Raw genomic sequence first — 24,304 nt, 5'->3', positions numbered from 1 at the left:
GATTCCTCTTCCAAAATCATAAAAAGCTTACAGATAACCAGGGGATCAGATAGCTAGATAGATTACAGCCATTTTGTCGTGTTGTAAAACTTCCGTATTCCCGGTAAGCAATGTAGGAGGATATCTCCCACTTCCTTTCAAGCTATGCGGTTGCCAAGTGCTGTATGAACTATCAGTTCCTATCTGTGGGTTGAAGCCTTTGTACAAAACCTCCAAAGCCTTGATCTCAGGAATATGAGAAAACAGTCTGATGTGAGATTCTGCAGATGTTCTGGCGCAGGGCTGTGACGGCTGCTTTTGCCTCATCCCGCAGTTTTTTTGGTTCTCTCTGAATCCTCACGTACAGGGGTGCCCTCGTTTTGTGCTTTTAGAAGGCAGAAGGTGTGTCTGCAACTTAGCTCTAGTTAGGAGGCACTATTGGTGGCTGTGGGGAGTGCAGTAGCGCTGGCACGTGCCCCAGTGCCTTTGCCCTCTGGCCCTTCGCTGCAGTGGTCATCTGTTCTTGCTCAGGGCAAGCCACAAGACAAGTGACTTGCTGCCCTCGTCCTCCATGGCGTGGAGGTGTTGCTTGGGGTAATGGCACGTGCTCTCACAGAGCTGTCTTGGTGCTGTCCTGCCAGCAAACGTTTTGTGCCGGTGGTCAGCGCTCCGGCTTTCTTTGTCTAATACTTGCCTCTCAATCCATAGCCTTCAAGAGTTTTGTTCTCCACTTCTTAGCAGGAGAAGCTAAGGCTTGACGTGAGGGAGTGGCTTGCCCAAAGGAAATGGGAGCTGTGTCTCCTGAGCAGCAGCCCAGCACTCTCCGTGACAGTACTCCTTCTGCTGACAAGGTTTTACAGGTATGGCAGGAAAAAATTGCACTGATAGCCAATTCAGTTGCAGTCAGTAGGCTTCTTTGGATTAAAACACTCCTGAGAACGGAGCTTTTAGACTTGATTGGTAAACCGACTGCTATCTGGAAGGTTGTTGGCCTCCAACCACTGCAACGTGCGATACCTGTTTTGTTCCAAGTGTGCCTGCCGGTTCAGGGGAAAGCTAGTGCTCCTGATGCCTGGTCTTCAGTTGAACCAAGAATTGTTCCTTTGGTTCCATAGAGTAATTGTCTGGATGAAAACATTTGTAAAAGTAAGAGATCATGTAAAAGCCTTCGTAGTTGTGTGTCAATAGCTTTATTCTTCCACAAGTAAGTTTTTAATATTGGTGAAATTGTACCCTGTTCTAGGATTACGTTGGGGTATAGTTGAAGGCAGTTCAAGTTTTTAGTGTAGGCAAGCTCAGACTTGTACCTCACATGCCAGTAAAGGCCTTGATCAACCTAGATCTGTGTTTGCTGGTGTATTTTAAACACAAACCCAAAGTTTCCTTGACCTGATATCAGGAGGATCCCTATAAATTTGTATTTGCCCGTAAATCGTAATCTTAAAGAGAGTCTTATTTTCTTGTGTGTAAGCTGAAAGGGCATCTCTAAACACTGTGATCTTGGTTCCTTCCATTTGTAAAGGCAAGTTCAGGTGGCTTGACAATTACGAAGATCCTGCCAGGGAGTAATTGCTGCGATGTGGTGGTGCAGCTGCTGCTCACTGTCCCAGGGACTGGGAAGCAGACTGGGTTTCGTGTCATCTGAAGTCCAGTCCCGGTTTTCAGAAGGCCACTTATGGCATGCCGTAATTAAACAATGTTTCATTGGACGGTGGAAATCTGGCAAATCCTGATGTTTGTTTCTGGGTTGTATAAACTTGGCTTGGAAAGTTGTATCATCATTGAACACTTTCTCTGTCCAGAATGGTAGTTGTGAATTGCAGGACACTTCATGAAATTTAACGTAGCTATTTTGCTCTGCCTCTTGACATTTTAAAGACATGATGAAGATACAGTGTATTAAAGGTCATTTAAAGGCAAAAAATACCTCCTTAGTTGTTGCAAATAACACAAAAAAGAGGAAAGCTAGAGGAATCCTTTTTTAAAAGTAAAGCATGCATCTCATGAAATGCATTGAAATGTCTTCAATATTGGCAAACTGAAGAGGCTATTCTTATTTCAAGTGTATAAATGGGTGGGGGAACTAATCTGTGAAAAGATTTAATTATTTATTTTAACGACGTTCCTTGTTTGGTATCATTTTCATCAGTTACTTCTGCTTTGCTGAGGCTTGACCTAATAATGCTTTTATTAGTGAATAAGTAATTTTTCCTTCACAGTTTTTGTTGTCTCTTTCTTTGGTGAAACATTCTGCTTTAAAGCTGGGGATCTTGAGCTGTAATTTAACATCTTTACTTAATCTCTGATAAATGAGGTCTGGGTCACAGTCTTTAGAAGTGGTTTAATGCAGCTGATGTAACTGTATTGGTGCATGCTCTTGGTAAAATGAATCACTTGTAGGAGCAGTGGCTTGCATACGCCAGAAGCTGAGCATAACTGGAGTGCATTTGGTGGGGTTCCCTCCATAAATGACAAATCCCTTTCTAAATCCATGCAGTCTCTGCTGGGCTGTGCCGTTCTGTGAAGACGAAACACATCTTGCATTTTATGAGCGTTACCCAAAAATTGTGATGCCTGAGTGGCGATGGGCATTTTTCTTTTTGTTTTCAAAGTTTTCCCTTTATGCTGCAAATGTATGTTTTAACTACTTCAAAAAAAAAAAACAAACATCCCTGAAAGTGACATGTCAGTAAATTTTCCCCATCTCACCTGTGAAGGAAGTTCCTCCCGCCCTGTGCTGATGAATTGGAGGGAAATGCTTTTTTCAGCTGATAAAAAGAAATAAAATTCCATGCCCTTCCCAAAGGAGGAATTCAACAATTGGACAAGTGGCGTGGGACCATGTGTTGGTTTGTAAAAGGATATAGTTTGTAAAGATGTTTCCTTTGATGCCTGTGATGAATATGGACGTGTTTCCGTTGGAGAGGGTTTTGATTAAATTATGCAATTAGAGCTGACCAGACAGATCTAAATATAGGAAGAGGTTTCAGTTATCCTGCCTTTGTGTGTATTAACACACCCACACAGATGTGTGTTTGTTATTGTTGTAAACAACACCTGTTTTCTAAAGACAGTTCAAAAAGTCAGGAAAGGGAATGGTCTTTGTGGAAAAAGGGAGTTATACAGGAGTTTTATGATTAAAGGAAAAAAAAAAACCCACAACTGTTTTTCCCAGCTTTTTGACCTTTTAGACTTCCAACTTCCTTTAATAGCTAGACTAGTCACGGCACCTTTGTGGATAATCCATATTCACAAAGCCATAGCCAGTGCTCCAAACTGGTCTGTAGGTTGCTCTGCATTTTTCAGGACTTGGCCTGTGTCGTCTAACGATGCTGACTGAGCTCCTTGCCCTCTTCTGTGCTCCTGAGCACTCCTGGTGCCTGGTGGGACAACGTGTAGAGTTCAAATACCCTACAGCACAAGTGAATTGGATAAACGTGCCCCAAAGATCCACAATGAAATACCACTGTGATGGCTGGTAATTCATTCTTGTCTCTTGATGACTGTTTGTTTGGATAATTTTTGCTTTTGAACGTTTTGTCTTAATTTGAGGATTTCTTTAAGAGGCTTTCAGCTTTGAGAGAGCATGAAAAATGAAGAGTCTCCTCCTTCATAGCATTTAGGGAAAAAAAAACAAACCTCATGAACACCATCCTGGCAAGTTTTGTGGTTCACAGCACTGTATTAATCTTATAGGTTGTTTTAGTGAAGTTCATAGTTTTGTAATCCCATCTGTGCCAGAGTTTTTTGACTGAATCATCAAATTATAGTTCCTTCCTGATTGCAGTTAAAATATTAAGTGGTGGTTTTAGAGATAATCTTTGATAACACATCCAATTCAGTCCAACTGCTTGCTGACACCAGAAGGGATTTGCCCACACCTCGGTGTACATTTTGATGTGTCCTACTTGTACTAGCTCTGGTGTGCACCAGGCTTCTCCAGCTTCCTAACCAAGTAACTTGGCAGACTTGGTGTTAGTTTTTCTGTAGTCTTGGCAAGTTAAGTCAGCATGGTGAGGACACCAGCAAGCATTAAAGGAAGAGCTGGCAGTTCATGACTTTGTGGAGTCTCACGTGCATCTGAACACAGGAATGAGTACAATTCAGCAGTGCAAACTAGAAATTTACCATTGTTTCTCAACTCTCATTAAAACTGCACAATTTGAGGATTTGGTGATTAAGAGGCTGTACGTATTAGTGTTTCTTGTAGACAGGGAGGAGCTGTGCTTTAATGAAGGTGTAGATAAGCCTCTTGCAAGATGTGGTGTTCAAATTTGCTTTCAGGAGTAGAGTTTTTAATATATCAAAACAGTTGCAAAGGCATTGGGAAGAAGTGTTCTTAATTGGAAGAAGGGCAAATTTAATTGTTGATGCATTTCTGTTAAAATTGGGAAAGCACCTTTGCTGTGTTCTTAGCTTTTCTCACAGTTACGTATTTGCTTACAAAATCTTTTATGCCATTTTAGTTGGATTGTAACACAGGATTCAGTTTCTAACATATATATGGAAACCATGTATTTTCTCTGGAGAAGCAACAGTGAAGTTACCGTAAGTGTCTCAAATCCAGTAACTTCAGTTTGAGAAGGCAAAGTACAAGTCCAGAAGACCCGTAAGAATTTGCTATTGTTTTACTCTTGTGATAATTGAGACTTCAAGGGCAAGGATCGGTGCCTTGTCTGCCAGAAGCCGGGTGGGTAGGCGAGTGGAGGAAAAGCTGCGGTTCATTGTAGAAACTGGCTGGACACTGTGTACTTGGTTTGAACTGTGGTGAGCCTTGGGAAGGAGCTAGCAGATATTGATAGCATAAGGTTATTTCTTCATGCTGTGGAGTAACTGAGCAGTGGGGGTTTTGTCTTTTGGGTCACTGTTGCCCTCCTCCCCTCCATCGGTAAAGCATACATTGGCCCTACTGTCTCGTTTGAGCAAGTGGTGAATCTGCTCTTTGGTGCTGAGGTCACGCTCAGAACTCATGGATTTCATTTGGCTTATCAAATAAATTAGAAGTTGTGCAAGTCCTTAATCTAAAGGCAAATATTACTACCTTGTTGAGAACAGTTAGATATTTCTTACAAGAAACTGTATGGGCTGCTGTAACAGCAGGGGTGCAGTCAGCACTTCCTCTTTACATGACGCTCTCGCTTTCCTACCATCTGCTGAACTCAACGGTGAACATGGGTATCTAAAAGGTTTTTCTCTGTGGGCTGACCAATGATGTATGAGAGGTTTTCTTGGAGGGGCAGTCCCCCAGGTAAACAGCGTGAGCAATGGTCCTAGAGGAGGTTTTGCAGGCTGGGTGTTTTGGTCTGTCTCTCAGGATCCAAGGCAGAGGCTACTTCGCAGAAGAGGCTGGAGGTATCCTCCTTGCCCTTGATGGGCCTAAGTAAGGAAGTCTAATGCAGTGTCAAGAAAAAAGCTCCCTACTTCTGTTAAGTGTGTTGGAGTATTTACAACACCAGTGAGCTCCTCTTTCCTCGAACAATATGATACGTATCAGAAATTAACACAGGATTGCATATTTAAGTCTTTTCTTATATGTCTTCTTGGCATGGTAGAAGGAATTCAAGAGAGTTTTGTTTTTTTTTTTTTCTTTCTCCTTGTCCTTTTCAGAAATACAAGGGAAGCCAAGTCAGGTTCTGTATAAACTCTCTAATGAGTTTTACAGCACTTTGAAATGAAACTTGCTTTCTTTTTGCATGTGTATTGTAATGCCACTGAGGCTTCTACCGGATTTCCATGCATTTTTCCAAGATGAGCAAGATCTGATCTTCAACCATAAGAAAGGGCAAAGAAAGAACTCTTTGATTAAAATCAGAATAATTCAGCAAAAGACTCTGGACTTTTTGTTTTACAAGTCACTGTCCTGGTTTCAGCTGGGATAGAGTTAATTTTCTTCTTAGTAGCTGGTATAGTGTTGTGTTTTGGATTTAGTATCAGAATAATGAGAAACCACGACAGTCACATCGCTTGAAGAAAGAAATCGAAACTTTTTGCTGCTTGCTCCAAGAATAGGGAGCCAGAGGAAGTTAGTGCGCAATCTGTTGTAACACATTCTAGCATTACAGCTGCTTAGACTTCATGCTTTTTAGTAATACGTGGAAATAGTTCTTGCAGGAATGAAGTGACAGGTCCCTGGCTTCTATGCCAAAATCTGATCTTTTTTCTTTTTTTAAAAAAGGTCTAAATATTGTACTGAGTACATGAGTTGCTGAAAAGATGTGTCTTTCAGAGAAGGTAAATTACTAAACATTTTCAAAGAAGCAAATTAAGATCCCTCTGCTTGTTATTTCTTTATATTGTCAATAAGTAATGGACACTGGGAGGAGATGAATAAAACAAGATAAATTGAATTTTAGAAATGTAGTCAAAGACTAGACAGTTTTCTCCATTAACAATTATGTAGATTCTCCTCACTGTGGTTCCTGCCCCTTTTTATGTCTAATTGGGCAGAGCATATATTAAAAATATTTAATAGGATCCTTTTTGCCTGCATCACTGGGCCTGTAATACAAATAATGAAATTAGTAGAAGAGTTAGAGCCGTTTCGTGTTTGCCTGAAACTGGGGCTGGGAGTTGTTTCACTTCCCCCCCACCGCGGGGAGAGGATCATCTAATTGTCCTAACCCTTTCCCCACCCACCAAAACCAGTCATTTATGCAAAGTGGGACAGTTTCCTATGGGATCTCCTGTGGGAATTTGAAAACAGTCTCATTGAATATTTTACTGTCTGCTTAGCGTGGCTGACAGAGTAACTCTCTCTTATTTGAGGGCTAGGAAAATAGAAGTTCACTCTTAGGTATTTTGCCTAAATATGTTTGTTTAAATACAAGGCTGGCTAAACAGCTATGTATATAATGCTCACTTTTTTATAGGCTTCTTACAAGCTGCGTGCAGGTTTGTATGTTAGTCCAAAGATCACACAAAAGATAGCAGCAGGGAAGGAAGACAAATAAAGCAGCATTGGGATTTAAAAGAAGTTTGTTCATTCCAACTCATCCATCAGCAGACAGAAGACATAATAAAAAGTGCATGGGTTTTGATGTGTAAAGAGTGGCTGATAAGTGGGTAACAACTCAATTTCCAGGAATTTTCCAAATATTCCAGGCTGCCTTTTGGAGAGTGTCCTGTTGTTTGGCCTAGGTTTCTGTTTTACCCGTACCTCTTGAATAAACATACCCTTCAAGGGCTGGTGGTCACTCAGCTATTGGAAAGACTAACTTCCACTTTCCCAGAAGGGCAAGAGTATTTGGGGAAAAGACATGGACTGTGTCATCTGCTGACTTATGGTTTAATCTTTATTTTGCGCTTCCAGCTGATAAGACCACTTTGTGCAAAAGGAATACAGGAAATGATGCACTGCAAAAACCAAGAGTGGCAGAAAGGGAAACGGAATGTACTGGCAAGGGCTCAGCGCTGCGGACGGGCTCTCTGCTTCTTGGAAACAAAAAAACTCCACCTACACTGCCTTTTTTTTTTTTTTTTTTTTTTTGCTTAAGGCTGGTATTGGAGCTTTGTGTGAATAGCATGCAGAAGCCCGTGGTTTTTCTTCCCCTTTATCTTGTGGCTTGTTCAGGGCTTGGAGTGTGCTTAGACTTTGTTAGGGCAGGCAGGACTTCAGCAGGAGTCCCTGGGCTGAAGGCTGGTGGCCAGCTAGGTCCTGCTGCATTACTTCCAAGCGTATCTACAAGTACTGTGCCTAATGCTACTCCTCCTGCTCCCAGCGTATTTCTTGCCACAGTTGTTGCTACAGAGATGCCCACTGTTAATACCCTAGATTGTGATGGTGAAATGTTTTGGAGTGTATGATTGTGGGAGTGGGACGTGTGTGGTGCAGGGTTTGATCCAAAATCTTGAGAAAATGTGTTCCTATGGTCTTGACTACTTGAGGCTGCATCTGAATGTCATCTTAGTCTTTGCAGAGCTTGTGTACTAGCTCACGGTAGGGTTGTATTTTCAGGCACTGGTATAAACATACAGTCTTAGTAGATGGGACTTTTTTTTTTTCTTTTTCACAGCAAGTAGGTTGGCCACTTATTTTTAAAGCAGCTTGGTGGGAATGGGTCAGGCCTAGGTAGAACCATGTCTGCATTTATTATCAAAGTTGAGAGAAGTTTGGATCGAGATTTAGACTTTGTACTTTTTTTTTTATTAGAACTTCAACTCAAATCTTTTAAATATTTTTTGTTTAATTTGAATGGATGTGAAATAGAAAGCTTGACTTGATTACTTGGTGATATATCACTGGAACTTGTAACTTTTGTTTGAAGGATACAGAAAAAAGATATTTAGAATATTGACTGAGATACAGATTATATAGGAGTTGAGAGTAACTCCGTTAATTACAAACACATTTGAAGCACATGTACTGGGATTCTGGTAATACGGTTCTTAAATTAGCACAGCTATTTAATAGAGCACTTTATAGTGCGTGTAAGGTTAAAGTATACCTGGGGTACAGTCAGTGACAGTAATGGAGTTTCAGTTCATTTAACAGTATAGCACATGCCCAGGTAACAAAATAAATTCTTAAATTTGCCCCAGGCTCATGCAAATCTTCCATTGCATTGGCATTATTATTTCAAATACAATTCTTAGCATAAAAGGAATGGGAAGTACCAGTACGAAGTGCAGGTAGACATGGTCTGTGTCTTAGTCCATAATCATTATTCACATAAATGTATTTTATGCATTCAGCCTAATAAAACTGAACCTTTTCAATTAGATAATTGGTTTAGTGACAAATTAATTTGAATCAAGTGGATGGTTTTCAGCTTAAAGTACTTCAAGTATAGTGGTACACTATGAAACTGTTACAGTGCATGACAGTCAAGAGGGTAAGTGTGGCATAGCATTTACAATTTTAAGATCTGCAATCTTTTCTTAGTATAACTATGAAACTCTGTCTGACGTGGGTGTGCTGATACCTTCTATTCCGTGTCTGTATAGGTTGCTGGTTGGGTGGGATTTTTTGTGCCTTTCTGATGGCAACAAAAACATTCATATCCTTTTCCCCTTCCCTCTTCCTCTGCAACCTGTTGGTATCCAGTCCAGGATACGTTTCCTGTCTGTCTTCATGCTCTGTTTGAAAATCAGTGGTTTGGTGCTCTTTGTCTCATTTTCCCCTCCCTGCCACTGCAGGGTTTCTCCTACTTGCCTTGGCAGAGCCTTTTGCCTGCTCCCAGCCTGGGCAGGGATGAAACTTGCTGCTCACAGCAGGGGCTTCTTCATAGGTGGAGTTCCTCCCCCTCTTCACCCACCACTTCATCCCCATTCCATGTCTCCCAGCTCAAGGACCACTGTGCTGCCTAAAATCCTCTTATCAGGACTTCCTCCTCCTTCCCACTCCTTCATGTGTCCTTGAGTACATCAGACAGGCATTGCAATGGGAAGGGTCAGGATATAATCGGTGAAGTAAGTTCATGATATCTTTCCCTCACAGACTGCTTATGAGCTGTGCAGGCTTTTTGGTGGGGTGGGGAGATGGAGTTTTCTTTCTCACGTGAGATGAGTGAGGGCAAGGATCTTTCTAGTTTCCTTTCTTCTTTTTTGGTTTGTTCCTCAAAGTAAGTCGGAGGTGAAGCTGAACTGGTTTTGTTTCAGATTGTGGCATACGCAAGCCTAGTGCAGTGATTTTCGAGCTGCATCACTGGCGGTTTGGAGAGGGCTGGGTAGCACGGTGCTGTTGGGGCATATTGCTTCCAGCTGCTCTCTAAAATAAATAAGTAAATAAAAAAGCACTAGTGATCTTGCACTGGTTCCTTGGGACGTTTTGCTGGTTAAGGTTGCAACAGCTGATAGGCAAAGGGGAGTGCCCTTCACACTTACCGGTGAAAGACAAAATCTGAGGGAATGTTTTAGGCTAGATTTAATGTGAACTACATTTCTAATATAGGACCCTTGCCCTTTTGGGGAGTGTGTGTGGGAATACAGCCATGTCTTTTTGTGTTTTGGCTTTTTCTATCGAGCTTCTCATGGTACTAACTAAGGCCATGCTTGGGCACTGAGCAGAAGTATTGTTTGAAGCTGGCAAATGCAGTTGCTGTCCCCCTTGCTGCGTGGCACAAAAATCACTGAGGCCACACAGCAAATTGGATGAGGGAACTGAGCTGATGGGGAATTGTCCCACCACCTACTCCTACCCCCGCCCTCTCCTCCCACTAACCCACTCTCCCCAACCTCTTCTGGTTTTGTTTATGTCGTGTCTTTATTTTCCAGGGTGATCACCTCACTTATTCAGGGCTGGTTTGGGGAGAGGGATATACAGTGTTCAGCAGCAGGCCCTGCTGATTAAAAGTTTTCAGTAGATGTGCCTTGAGTCCAGTTCTGGAGGCTGTCAACGCTTTGTTGTTGGGGTTTTTTTTTTGTTGTTGTTGTCTGGTTTTTGGTCACACCACTCTTGTGGGTTGGGGGGGGGTGTTTTTAACTGCTGTATGTTAATTTAAAATAGTTTGTGGTTTTTTTTTCTCTCCCTCTGATATTTTCCTGCAGGTTCTCGGCCAGAAGGGTTTAGAATAATGAGAAGGTCGTGTCCGTCTGGGGGGGATGTCAGCACTGCCTTCCTGGGACTGGAGGACTGAAGAGGAGAAAGGACAGAATTATTTGATACAGGCTGCTTTTGACTACTGACACAATCTGCTCTACCCTGGTGGTGGTGGAAGAACAGGACAGTCTCTTCTGCTTGGTTCTGTGGTATCGCGACAGTGGGGTCACCATGAATGTGACAAGTTTATTCTCCTTCACCAGCCCAGCCGTGAAGAGGCTGTTGGGATGGAAGCAGGGGGATGAAGAAGAAAAATGGGCAGAGAAAGCTGTTGATGCATTAGTGAAAAAACTGAAGAAGAAAAAAGGTGCTATGGAGGAGCTGGAAAAAGCGTTAAGCTGTCCCGGTCAGCCCAGCAACTGTGTCACAATTCCTCGTTCCTTGGACGGCAGGCTTCAGGTTTCGCACCGGAAAGGGCTACCGCACGTAATTTACTGTAGAGTGTGGCGCTGGCCCGACCTGCAGAGCCATCACGAACTGAAACCACTGGAATGCTGCGAGTTTCCCTTTGGTTCAAAACAGAAGGAGGTTTGCATCAATCCCTATCACTACAAGCGGGTAGAGAGTCCTGGTAGGTTCTTCCTTGTTTGTACCTTTACACCTTATCTGAACAATGCAAAGTATGGCAATTAATCATGTGACTCATCAGCTTAAATAAGCAAAAGTGGCTGTTTGCACATGTCAGATTATTCCTCTGCAGTTTATCTGGATGTAAGCATTAATTATCAGTTCTCCCTTTCACATGGCGAACGCTTCACTTGTGTAAATGTTTTATCACTATACAGAGGCATAGTCTTAGTATATGCCTGAAGCTGCTGGGCCTGGTATCACCTGGTTTTGTTGGTGACCACTATCCCTCAATTTTTTTTTTACTGAATTGTGCAGATCAGTGAATCTGTATGAAACATTGCAAACTAACATAAAGGATCATAGCAGTCTGTGCACGAAAACCATTCTGACATATTGCAGTGGTGGTATTATTTCCGAATTATTATTTCACTTCTTTCGCTTTTGTTTCTTCATCCCCCAGAAGGATTGTCGGTAGGATCTCCCACAATTTTGGCCTTTTGAAAAGACTGTGATTTTAGAAAGCAGAATATAATCCCCTGAACTTAAAGCTTTGATAGCAATGTTTGGTTGTACGTGAAGTTTTACTGTCAGCTGTTCTGTAAGCACAGTTTGCTTACCTGTTACCCGCTTCCCCACTTCTTTTTTAAGGTGCAACCCATTCTCTCCGTCTCCTCTTCAAAGGCCAAACCTTTTTTTTTTTTTTTTTTTTTTTTTAGAAATCTGTGCTTAATTTTACTTATGCAAGTTTATTATCAGGGAATACTTCCAGGGACTAAGATGAAATGTGCTTGGATATATCTACGCTAGTCTCCAGCTACTTGTGAGGTTGCACAGGGACATCTGCAGAAATGCACTGCAGGCGTGGGTGGACTTCCCTGGTTTAAATTTGGGAAGTCCATCTGTGTTAGGCATTTCATAAACTGTGAAGCTGTCTCTGCAGAGTGGCATGGACACCTTAAGAACCACAGTGGAAATAAGATTGTTGCAAGATTGTTTTTCAGTGGATGGAAGTTGCATTTGTCTTGGATCTGCAACACATAGTGCATATCTACATGTTAAATATTCCCTTTGGTGTGTTAGTATTAACTTGGAAATCATGTGAACAGCAGAGGTAATACCCATAATGTATGTATTTATGCAGTAGAAGCTTGAACAAAGGAACTCTGCACTGGAAAAACAGTTCTTAAAAATTTAAAATAAAAAAAAAAAAGTTAAAATTCTTGACAATTCCATGTTAAACAGAAGTGGGATAGTAAAATAGTCATGTCCTTGTACTGCTAACTGTTTGCATATGTCTACGCTAGTTGCTTGCATTCAATATTCCAAAATACTGAAAATTAAGATTCCTGAAAGACATCTATTTCCATCAGACTGAGCAACAGTTGGGCTTTTACTGTTACCGTAATGTCAAATGACATGTTCTAACTCATTTTGCTTTAATCTTGGAAACAATTACTGACTTTGAGAACATTCTCATTTGGACCATTTATACCATATTTAAAAACAGGTGTTTGTAAGTGTTCTGTCACTTGAATGAGGTATGCAAGGTAAAAATGGAATAAAACTTTCAAAAGGTGTCTAACTAAAATGTACATTTTAGCTGAGTGCTTCTAAGTAGTTTAAGTGGTTGGAAAGCTGGGGTTTGGGTATTAAGTCATCTTATGAATTTTGTATTTGGGAAGTGGAGCAAAAAGTTATTAACTGTAAGCCTGAATTCTGGATTGCTCTTTAATTGTTTTTGGATGAGATAAAAATCTCTACATTCATGTAGCTACAGAATTTTTGCTGAAAAAAAAATCCAAAACAGTAACTTGATTAAGTTGGAGATGGTAGAAATAAAATGCTTCCTTTTGTCCAGAGAGTACCCTTCTTCAGGAAAAGCTACATATTCTTGGTCAATTGCCTAATAGGCAACTGGGCGGTTTTCTTGTAAACATCAGGGCTGTAGTCAGTTTGACAGAGCTGACAGAAGTATTCAGGCTTTCACAAGCTCAATGTGCTGCTCTAACCACTTAAAATATTCTGGAGGTAGCTGCTGGCCAGGAGCTAGCATTCACTTCTGCTGAAGTGCCCTGTTAAATCAGGGTCTGGAGGTACAACATGCATGCCGAAGTTACGTCTTGAACTTTTAACAGCTTGCCAAAGTGCGAGAGTGGGGTTGAAGCCCACTGTGGTCTTACTGAAGTCTCTGGGCATGTCAAGCAGGAGGGGTTTATATTTCGTCAGCCACAGGTCTGCCATTGTTTTGAGGGATATTGCATGGAGATGAGTGGGAAAACGTGGCTTTTGGAAACAGGTGGTAGCTGAACTCCCATTGGGCTTGGAGAGCTGTGCTTCGTAACTTCTTTTTTTCCTGTCCTTTCCTTGTTCTTGCTGTCCTCCAAGCATCGCCTTTATCTTCATTTCCTGACAGTCACTCCCAAATTCTGCTAACCGTTTTTTCCCATTTTTGCCAGGACAATAAAACACCATTATTGCTGCATAAGTGCTTATGCTTCGAGATTAATGGGTAGTGGGAATTCATGCATGAGTCACTGTTTCCAGCAGTCTATGGACTCGAGCAGATATCAAGGTTTGTGTTTCCAAGGCTATCATCGCAGCCAGGAGGGTTAGAAACGTACTTTCTCTTGACAAAACAAAATTGGAAGCTCAGATTGTGTACAATGCGCGCTTTGTACGCAAGGTACTTTGTGAAATTCTGGATCTGCGTGACAGCGTGGTCTGTATTTAACTGCTTTGTGCAGATCCAGTTACTGGAGAGCTGAAGCGTACGGTGCATGCATGGGATAGCATCCATACATTCAGTCTTCTGCCGGTTGTTGTGTGATTTGTTTCAGTGTTGTGTAAGTTTTGAGGAACAGATTAGCGGTAAATGCTCAAATATGTAAAATCACGTAATGCTCTGTGTTGGGAAATTGGTGCTATGGATGCGTCTCAGTTTTCATGGTGCCAGAGGGATGCATGGATTTTCTGCCTTGGTGACTTTATTCCATCCTTGCTGTTCAGCTCGAGAAGATAAGCTTGGAAAACATGAGAATTGGCATGCTGTGGTGTGTCTGCCGGCTACAAAGCTACACCTGAATCCAAACGAGATTTTTCTGTTAGCCAGGCTAGATAGGAACCAATTGTAAACAGTCGAGAGGAGGCAGAAAACTCTCAGCAGTCTCAAACAGGGAGCCTCCCAGGTGTCCCTGAGTGCAGACTGTGCTGCTGCCCCTGCGCCAGGAGGGGAACGTGGCATCTGGCCGGTGTGTGGGCGTGACGTGGTGGTACCGTATTCCTGCCTGACCTGACTTAGAGGCTCTGCGCAGGCACGGGTGCCTATCTGATCCAGCGGCGAGGTGATCAAGAAAACCGAACAGACAGAAAACTACTTTTTGGCACGGCTGGCTTGGGAAGCTCGGTGCCCTCGGCTCGCTCGCTGCGGGGTCAGATGGGGGCACAGGGGGGAGGCGAGGAAGGGTGGCCTCCCTGTGATGGGGTGACACTCGGTCAGCCTGGTATCAGCGAGCCGCCCCCCAGGTGATGGAGACCCGATCCATGGCGGGGTGCATAAACAGCTCCCGCTCGCTGTGTTGTGCCAGCACAGCTGTTTGCGTGGCCTTGTGCTGAACCAGATCACAGTCACTTTTTCCCTCCCCTGCTGTGTTATCTTCCAGGCTGATCAGAGCAGCGCCGGGGCTAGCCGCACGGCTGCGGGAACATCTGTACTAACACAGCCTCGCGGACGACATGTGGGAATGCATGGAGGTGGTGGGAAATGAGAGGAGAAAGTAGAGGCTGTTTTGCTGCTGGGGATGCGAATACAACCTTGTACTTGACTGCCAGGAAGAAACACCTCATTGAGATGTGTTACAGTAGCTCACTGCTGCTGTTTCATACGCCTGTTGTGTGCAGAATTATTTCTGGTGCAGGGTAGTTAATGGCTGTCAAATTTCTCCCTTGGCAAGGCAAAGCAAAGCTTTTAATTAAGGAGGGCAGGGTCTGAATTTGATGCCTTTTAAAAACTGGCACGCTCAGCTGAACTGGTGCGCTCACTTGGCTGAATCTGCTTATTCTCTTCAGTTTTATTTTTTGGTTTAGGGATATCTGGAAATCAGGCTCATACCTGGTTTGGGACTATCTTTAAGTATGATCAAGACTTGAGAAATAATTAGGTGTAAAGCATACGTAGAGGCTGCGGGGGAAAAAGTGAATGTGATGTTCCTCATCTCTCTCTGAAAATGCCGCAAACTGACCTCTCGGGTTTTGCTGGAGAATGCGTGAAATGACATTTGGAAGTCCTTCCTGAGATACTCCCTTCCCTTCTTTTATTCCTTTGGTTTCTGTGGAGATACAGCCTCTGTCCTCAGTTATGTCAATGGGATCAGGTGAAAGATGTCATCCAGCATTTAGGGGAAAAAAATTGCTTTTTTTAAGCCTGGATCCCATGTGCTCTTAACAGCAAAACAAAAGGAATGGGATAGGGAGCAGGGAGGATGAAGAGGTGCTTAAGTTGACACTGCTATTAAAAAAATAATAATAAATCACACCTCTAATGTGGCTTTAGGGGAGGAGGTTCAGTTCTTTTGCCTTAGCTAAAGGGAAAGAAGATGAAGAAACTGAATATTTGATTTTCTTAAAGTACTAGTGAACACTAGCTCTCGGTTCCATCTGATGCAGAATTGTGTTAGTTTGCCTTTACTAAGTGTCCTTGCTCATCAACCTGCTAGGATTAAAGAGGATTTGAGTTTATAATATGTTACAGAGGAGGCAAAGAGGAATTAAAGTCTCTTTTATGCTTCACGTATGGAAGTGGTTGAAGGTGCAGAGTATTTATGTAAATGGCTACCCCCCACCCCGCAACTGAATGCTGCCCCCGAGAGTGTCCAGAATCTGCTGATACCTCCTCAGGGGTCAGGTTTGGGAGAAACCTCCTCTTCATTGATCTGAGTGAGCTTAAACCTGCCTTGGGAAATGCAGCTGTTAACTTTTCGATACTCATTTCTGGAGGTGCTTACTGATGCTCCGCTGTGCTTGAAGCATGCAATGCCAGGGGGTACTAAAACCAGTCAGTCCAGAAGCAGCTGATCTGTCCTCTGAAATATTCTAGTTGCATGGATCAGCCCATTAGCACAGCCACTTGGAGGCAGAAAATAACTACGCTGGTTCAGGTTTTTTGCAATTACCAATAAAGCGTAGATAAAAGAGGCTGGATGATTTTCCTCTGTTAAGGTTCTCTTCTTTGGAGAGCTGGCTGCAGTCTGCTCTACATCGAGGGGCTTTATGAAGCTGATGGTGCTCATGTTCCACCCGAATCGGGGGATGAGTAGCAGTTGCTTTTTTGTAATGCGGAGAAATACACTGTCAGAATGATTGAATTTACCATTCTGCCTAAAGATCGTGATGTTCCTTTCCATTATAACCATGATTTCAAAGAGGATGTCTGCTTCAGCAAGCTTGTTTTTGGCAAGAAACGTTTTGCCTAAATGTACAGCTGCTTTTTGCCACAAGAACAGGCCAGGTCCCCAGGCTCTGAGGAGAGCGGTAGGTGTGTTGTGCTGTTTTTGCTCCCGGCGCGGACTCCTTGCCTATGACTTTAACCTGATTGTTTTCATATTTGTCTTTGATCTCCTCTGCTGTTTGCTCTCAGTGTGTCTCCGTAAGGCTGCACACCTACTGCAGGCACCAGGGGTGCAGAAGGAAACTTGAAACGGTGGAAATCCTGGATAAGGCAGGTTTAGACTCACGCGGTCCTGGAAGCGAATGCTCCTTGAATGCTCCCCTGTACAGTGCTGCAGCTCTGGTCCTCAGCGAAAGAAAAATACGGCATATTTAAAGGAGCTTTTAAATGCCATTTGAAATCACACAGGTGTGTGGTTGTGTGTATTGGTCTGGTCATGCTTGTGAGCTCTCTCTAGGTACCTTACAGAAAAATGAAATGGATCAGTTGGTCATCCCTGTCTTGTCCCCCCTGTATTTGACTGGCCTAGGATCACTACATATAAAATTAATATTCTCAAACTGTTTCTAGACAGGGTAAATTGAGGAGAGGATCTTTAAAAACCCATCACGGCGTACTCCCCCTGCACTTCAAACCTGACGGAGCCTGTTGCAGTGGCTCATCTCTTGGATCGCTAATGCTGCTTTCAGCAAGCAGCAGGGTTCAAACGCAGCTCCTGGGACCATCAAATTGGCAGGTGCCGCGAGTCCGTCCAGATCAAATTTGGAGCCAGGAGAGAAAAGCTGGGAGTAAGCGGCGAGTCCCTTTGGGACCACGAGCTTGCCTGGCTGGGCTTTTTGGGGTCCCAGGGCTTGCTTGGTGGCTCCCACACCCCAGCACCTGGGGGAAGGGGGGTCGGCGTGAGAGCCTCCGTGCCGTTCCCGGCCAGATGGAAGAGCTTTGATGGCCCGGGCTGGAGGGAGCCCAGCGGAGCAGCTGCCGGCGCAGCTCCCGCAGTGCCGGGCCTGGCGGAGGATAACGCCGACAGGGCCAGGCGTCGGAGGGAGGGGGAGAGGGGCCAGGGGAGCAAAGGCAAAAGGGAAGCTGCTCCATGGGATGTAAGGGAGGGGAAAACCGGTTGCATCCCTTTGGAGTTAATATGTAGAACCAAGTTAGAAAAATCCTAGTTCCCACGTGATTTCCATAGCAGGATTTCTGCACCTCTGCAGGCTTGGGGGTGAAGGAGCAGAGAGTTTTGTCGCTGAGAAGTTTTGCTGTATCGCTGTCTAACGCTGCTGTTGGGCGGAACTTTAAAAATAGCATGCTACAACAGGTGGGCACAATTATAGGATGGTTCCCCAAAATAGCAAGCAACTGTCAGTTTGCTTGGCAAGTAGTATAAAACTTTCTTCATTTCAATTCTGCAGAATTCAGTTCTAAAATTCCCTACCAGAACTGACCTGGGGGAGAGGAATTGAAATAGGGAGGCAGAAAAGAGGGAATGGTCTAACTGCAAGATTTTCCTTGTCTAACCTCACCACGTGTCAGAAAAATGAGCTGCAATAAAGGGATAAAAGTTGTCAAGAAGGATATGTTTGTCTTTTTTTTTTTTTTCTTTAAAATTAACCAGATGCAGATGTTTTTTCTGACTTAAAAGACCAGACTTCCAAGTTTTAACCTACTCAGTAGGATGGTGACTGTGGCTTTCGTAGAGGTAATTTGAACTCTGGTCAATGTAAATGTCTGAGTTAATATACACTATCACACTGTAACTTCCTCCTGTATCAGGACTGCTTCTCCCCCAAATGTGCTTTCAAGAACTCCTTCACTAATGTGCATACAATTAGTACTAAATTCTGAAATTGGCCTTGACAAATGTCAGGTTAATAAAAATGTTAACTTATCAGAGCATCCGCAAATAAAATCTAATGTTAGCTGAATATTGTAATGCAGGAAATGTACTAATACTACTTGCCAAGTGCATTTAGACCAGATGTCTGATGTAAAAGTAAAGTCAGTAAAGCAACAACTGTTTTGCCCCCCCCCCCCTTTTTTTTTTAAACACAGTCTTCAGTTGTAACTATGTAAAATGACAAATCAAGCTGTGGGGTCTATTGAAACTGCAAAATAAAATTAAGAGTTGAGAAGACAAGACAGCTCTCAGCTTTCTCCTGGAATAGAAGGTCTGGCATGTTTGTCCATCTGTCACCCAAAACAAGCTGCTGAATAGCTATTATTGAGCTTTTTCACTTGCAATTACTAGGGCATAGGTTTGGAGCAAAAGTCTAAAAGGCTGACATTTCTGCTTCTGAGAAAACAGTAAAGCAAAGCTGTGCTACCACAGCCTTGCTTAAGCCAGGTGGTATTGGAACAACATAAAGTAGCTAGATCCTCAGAGATTGCTTTTGCCACAACACAACTTCTTTTTTTTTTTTTTTTTAACCAAGAGTAAGCTCTATACTAAGTGTAGACATGTAAGTGTCTTTGTATGTGAGAACTTGTCCTCTGGTCAAAGAATATTCAATTTTGCCAGGTCTTGTTTTAGGCAACACGGGAAAACCTAATGGCATTAAAACTTTTCTTTCTACTTGGTGTTTGATTGTTTACAAGCAGAATCTTGGCAAGACCTTTCAGTTGGCATGCTTCAGTGACTCTCTAATGCTACAGACAGCAAGAAAAACTAAGCACGTTCAGCTGAGCATACAGTGGTACCTGCTCTGCTCCCACCGTGGGACTGGACTGCTCACCGGGATGCCACAGCCAGCTTCAGCTGCTGTGGCCTCAAAGGCGGGAAATGAAGCCAGGAGTCTTTAGGAGGGTTGAAATTGGTTAGCTTAACACTGTTGCTGTGTTTTGGGTGTTTTTGTTTTTCTGGGTTTTTTGGGTTGTTGGTTTGTTGGGGTTTTTTTTTTTTTTCTTCTTCTCCTAACTCTTCGTTTGTCTTACAACATCTTTGCAGGATTTTCTGTCCAGAGCGTGGAGTACAAGCTGCAAGTTCCTCCCCCTGCCCCACGTTTTCATACCCATTTCCAGATACATGAACTAGTGTGTGAGGATTTCTCTCCTTCCCAACCTACAGTTCTATTTTTCTAGTAAAACATAAGTGGCTTTGCATAAATTAATATGAAAATACGGCTTTATGATGCTTGGAAATTAAAGTGCACTGTCTAATGATAGCACCCTCGGGTCTTCATTAGGGCTGAGGGCCCTGTTGGTGGTATAAGCCTGTACAAACCCTTCTAAAGAACATACATCGACCAAGTCGTCATGCTTTTTAAGAGCAGAAAGTGCAGCAGCAATTGCTTTTCTTTTTATTTTATTTTATAAAGCTCACAGAAGAGATGATCAAAGTCTGCTTTCTTATATGTGGCCCCAAAGTATTTCATTACTTCGCCTTTCAATTTCCAGACATGGAAAGAGAGATACCTACCCAAATCTTCATGTGACACGCAAAGCGGGGGGGGGGGGGGGAATGAGCCCTTGAGGGAAACTCACTGTCATCTGGGCTTGTGTGAGATAATCAAAACCCATCTGGATAGAAAATATGCTACTTTGAAAGTACAGCAGGTCCTTTGGCTTGGATTAGGGTTTGGGGTTTTTTTAATAGAGAAACTTTTTAAAAAAAAAAAAAAAGAAATTACACTAGTAAATTGGAGACTTTCTATGCTTGCTAAAATCCTAATCTCTGGAATGTGAAAATAGAACAAAAAAGAAAACCAAGAAAATCTTTACTCTAGGACTGCACACCTGTTAGTTTTCTGAAGGACAGGATGACATGCTGGAGATACAGAGAGTAGAGATCAGTAGCTTGCTTCAAAGGCCACCATTACATTTTCATAAAAGGATTTCTTTCTTGGTGTGGTTAGTTGGAACATTTATCTGAACAGCCAGGTTGTCTTTGGTCTATCTTCTATATTTTTGGCATTCTTGGCTCTTAGATGAAATGGCCCTGTGGGTGAAATTGCCCTGGAGCTGTAATTTCTTTATTACAGCTCCGCTTGTTTGGTGCGGGCATACTCTGGGTATTATTTGCATGGTAAAAACAAGCTACCCAATTCCCAGGCTGCCTTGACAGATACAGGATCTCTTTTTAGCTACAGCTCCACAAACATACCCAGCCTGGCTTCCAGGTGGTTTATCTTCCTCTTCAACCATTACTAGTTGCATTACTAGTTATGTATTAACTCTCAACTCCAGGTCCACATCGACACAAAATCTTGGAGCAAAATTTAGCCACGGTATAGACCATAAAACCATTTAATCTGGTGTTTGATAAAAGTACAGAAATCAAGCTGTCGGATAACTTGTGGTTCTGCTCCATTAACTGGTTTGAACCATTTTAATGAGGTTGAATTTGCAAATCTGTCGCAGTAGCTTTTTAAGACAACAGTGTATTTAATAGTATGTTTCCTTTAAATATATGCATCCCTACTGAACAGAAACAAGGTAATTTAAAAAAAAATAATCTTATTTTTTTTGTATCTGTGTTCCCTTCCTCTGAAGAAGGCAAAGAGGAAGGGAGAAATCCTGTCTGCAAACTGTTAGAGCAGCATCCTGCCGAGATCTGCGCAGCAAAGATGTGCGCTGCTTCATTATTTTATAGCAACAGGTGTGCTGGCTTAGCACAGAATAACTCTCTCATGCTTTCTCCCCTTCAATTATACCTCTTCCTGGAGCTGGCAGCTGCAACAGAGAGCGGCCTCCTCCCCTGCTGCACTGAGCCTCAGTAATTTGTTATTCCATGTGGTTGAGGTCTGCAACCTGACCAGAAGCTCAGCGCCTTACACAGGGGCGAGGGGAGCAAGAAGGGTATGCATCCCCTTTTACGTTCTGAACTCCTGGCACCCTTCCATACTTGCGGAGGGCCCGGTCCCTGCTCGTGTCTTCACTCCTGAGTGAACAGCATTCAGATTAACTCCTCTGTGACTCTGGTAGGAGCAGCTCGCCTGCAAAAAAGCCCGTGAGCTGCAGAGAGATCAGGTTATAGCGGTGAGTGACTGTCTTGGAGCTGGACTAATTGGAGCGCTGTAGTCTCTGTCCCATCTGACGTGGCCTTTCAGGGCTTTTCCTCCTCATTTAAGCTTGTCTGTATGCAGGGGAGGATACGAATTAGGGGCAGCACTCAAAGTAAATTCTGCAATGATATTTTTGAGCTTATTTGTGCTGTATCAATACCAGTTGTATTCTTTTTTCCCCCCTCCCCCTTTTCCATGTGTATTATGAAGAAGTTGGTATTTCATCATTTGATATTGAAGTAGTTGAACAAAAAGTGTAGATTTGTGTGAGGGAGAGCTGGGAAGAGGAGACTTGTTCTTATTTTGAGTCCTTCTAAACTTCACCACTGGTTCTGCCCAACAGGAGAAAACATGCGTATATACCTTGGGAAAATCTGGCACTGCTTTATTTTAATTACAGAAAACATACAGAAAATATCCTGTTCTCCTGCTATTTTAAAATGCTATAAATTGTGCGGCTTCCTGTGATGTCATGTGTGTCATTGTTTAATGTGAGGTAGGGGATGGGAAAGGTGGGTGATGTACTTTCTGTACAAATTAACTTGAGAAAAGTTAATGGTTTGACCTTCATCCATAGGAAAGGAAGAGATAGGAAAGCTGTGTTTTTAATGCTCGGAAAAGTAAGAAAGAATCATAAAGACAGGAAAGGGAAAATACTTTTTAACACATGATCTCATTGTTACTTTTTTCACTGGTGATTTATTAGCCCAGCAAATGTTGACTATGACAATTAAACAGTGCTTGACCTCACTGCAAAAGGAGTGCTAGGTCTAAGAGAACAAGCTTGATTCTGAGAGATCCTAATAGTCAGAGAAATTGGGTTTGACATTTGCCGTGATGTGAGTGAGGGATTTGTGATGTCCACCTGAATGTCGAGTAATTTTTTTTCTTTTTAAATGGCTTTTTCCAGTGATGTGTGAGAATGTCCCTTGCCTCTAATGCAACCCATCTGCACAGCTGAGGGAGAAGCAGCTTCTGGGGTGTTTTGCAATTGAGAACTTCCATAGAATAGCAGATGGATGTGTTTTGTTTCAGAAAATGCCATAATTAGGAGCTTCATCTCTTCCTGGTAAAGTGGAGTTGGTTAAAATTTTCACATCTGAACAAATCTACTTTGGGATGAAATCTGCCTCAAATATTTGAGATCTGTTGGAATCTCAAAGAAGCTGCTCTAAGAAAGTGTGAGACATCAGATTAAATCTTTAAAAGCTGCTTCTGACTCTCAGCGGGCAGCCTTAATTTCAGTAGTGATGGGATTTTTTTCATTTTTTGTTCAATGAAGATTTCTGGGATCAAACTTTTCATGCATTAATGCCACTAGCAGGCAAAAGTCCAGTGGCTTAATTTCTCTCTTAGGCATATGCCCAAAAAAGAGCAAGGGAAACCTGATTTTTTTTTTATTTTTTTTTTTTTTTTTGTTAATCTATGACTTGCTTTGGGAATAGAGAGTGAGTTTTGTGTGTAGCATCCTTTTGTATCTGTTTTAAATGTGGACCTAGACCTTAGGCCCGGTCTATGCGCTGAGTGGTGTCCTGGTACTCTTGGACTCCAGGACGCTTGCCTAAGTATCTGAATGTTTCTGTATAAGCAAAGTGCTGGAAGAGTAAAGATGCCCCAGTGTCTTGGAAGAACCTATTTGTCTTGGCAAGAAGACTTTTTTTTGTTTTTTGCAATTAGTTTGTAATTCAGCCTTTTGGTGAAAGCAGCTGTCTCCAAAACACCTTTCTTAATCTGAGTGATAGTTATATCTGTATAGGCTTGTCGTGTATATATGTTCCTCTTCTGTGTACCCACCAGGTGCTGGGGACAGGGCAGGAGTCCTGGGGTGGCCTGGCTTGTTTTCGCTGTTTTTTGTGTTTTTTCGGCACCTTCCCTTGAAGGCAGGCTGTCCTGGGGGTTTCTTCCAGTCCTGCGTGGCCATGGAGCTGGGAAATGGAGGTGCTGACGGGGGGCAGATGTGAAGAGGAATAACTTTTTAATTTCACTTCCACTACTTTGTGCACGGATCTCCTTCTCCCTGCCCTTGCCTCTCCTCTTCCCCATCACCCAAAAATCTCGATCTATAACAAGACTAGCTTTTAATCCTTTGAGTAGCTTGGACTTTGCTGTGAGGCATTCAAAGATAGAAGCTGAGGCACTGGAAAAAGAGCTGATTCTTTTATCTTAGTGTATCTGGTATCATGTTCATATTCCCAGTTAAAAAGAGACCTTTGTTTCCCTGCTGGTGAGGAGGCCTTGGGAGTGTGGTAAGACTAGTAGTTTCTGATGTGTGCTCTGATCCCATAGCAGCATATAGTTGGAGCTCAATTGCTGCTCAGTTGGTTTTTTTGAACTACATAATTTTGTTTAAATTGCACATTTTGTAAACTGACTTGAAGAGTTAATAACTGTTTTAATACTAACTTGTAAGAACATAGTCCAGGTTAAAAATAACATTACAGCTGTTGGGACCAGACTGAGTTCAAGGCCTATTAGTATTAGTATTGTCTTCAGAAAAAATATCTGTCCTTATTAGCAAGGTTTTGGGTTACAAGCCATTACGTGATTAGCAGGATCACAAGTGCAGCAAAATGAACTGCATGTCAGCATTGTAACATGCTTACTTCCCAGCATTTTTTTGTGCAAATAAAACTAAAATGCAGAATTGCGGTTTGTTCTTGGCTCTTCTTCACTGGCCCTCTGTGAAAACAAGCTCCCATCTGGCAAACCAGGTAGCTAGCACGATCGCTATGAATTCAGGCGATGCAGTCACCAGGTATAAGGAAAAGAGTTCTTGCTTAG

The 24,304-nt window shown here is 42.7% G+C and overlaps 1 protein-coding gene across 3 annotated transcripts in view; it reads left to right on the top strand.

Moving 5' to 3' along the window:
- The window catches only part of SMAD1 (SMAD family member 1), a 49,058-nt gene that overhangs the window by 11,768 nt on the left and 12,986 nt on the right, over positions 1 to 24,304 (top strand). For all 3 annotated transcript variants that reach the window (XM_087736677.1, XM_087736679.1, XM_087736678.1), the window contains exon 2: positions 10,465 to 11,087. In XM_087736677.1, coding sequence (XP_087592803.1) covers positions 10,688 to 11,087 — 400 coding nt within the window. In that variant the 5' untranslated portion in view covers positions 10,465 to 10,687. The remainder of the gene's footprint in view (positions 1 to 10,464; positions 11,088 to 24,304) is intronic.

The sequence above is a fragment of the Nipponia nippon genome, unplaced genomic scaffold (genome assembly GCF_047370975.1).
Source record: "Nipponia nippon isolate SJK-2023a ecotype South Korea unplaced genomic scaffold, ASM4737097v1 scaffold_6, whole genome shotgun sequence".
NCBI classification, from domain to species: domain Eukaryota; kingdom Metazoa; phylum Chordata; class Aves; order Pelecaniformes; family Threskiornithidae; genus Nipponia; species Nipponia nippon.
The sequence above is the reverse complement of the archived record's forward strand: the minus strand, read 5'-3'. Positions and strand labels throughout refer to the sequence as shown.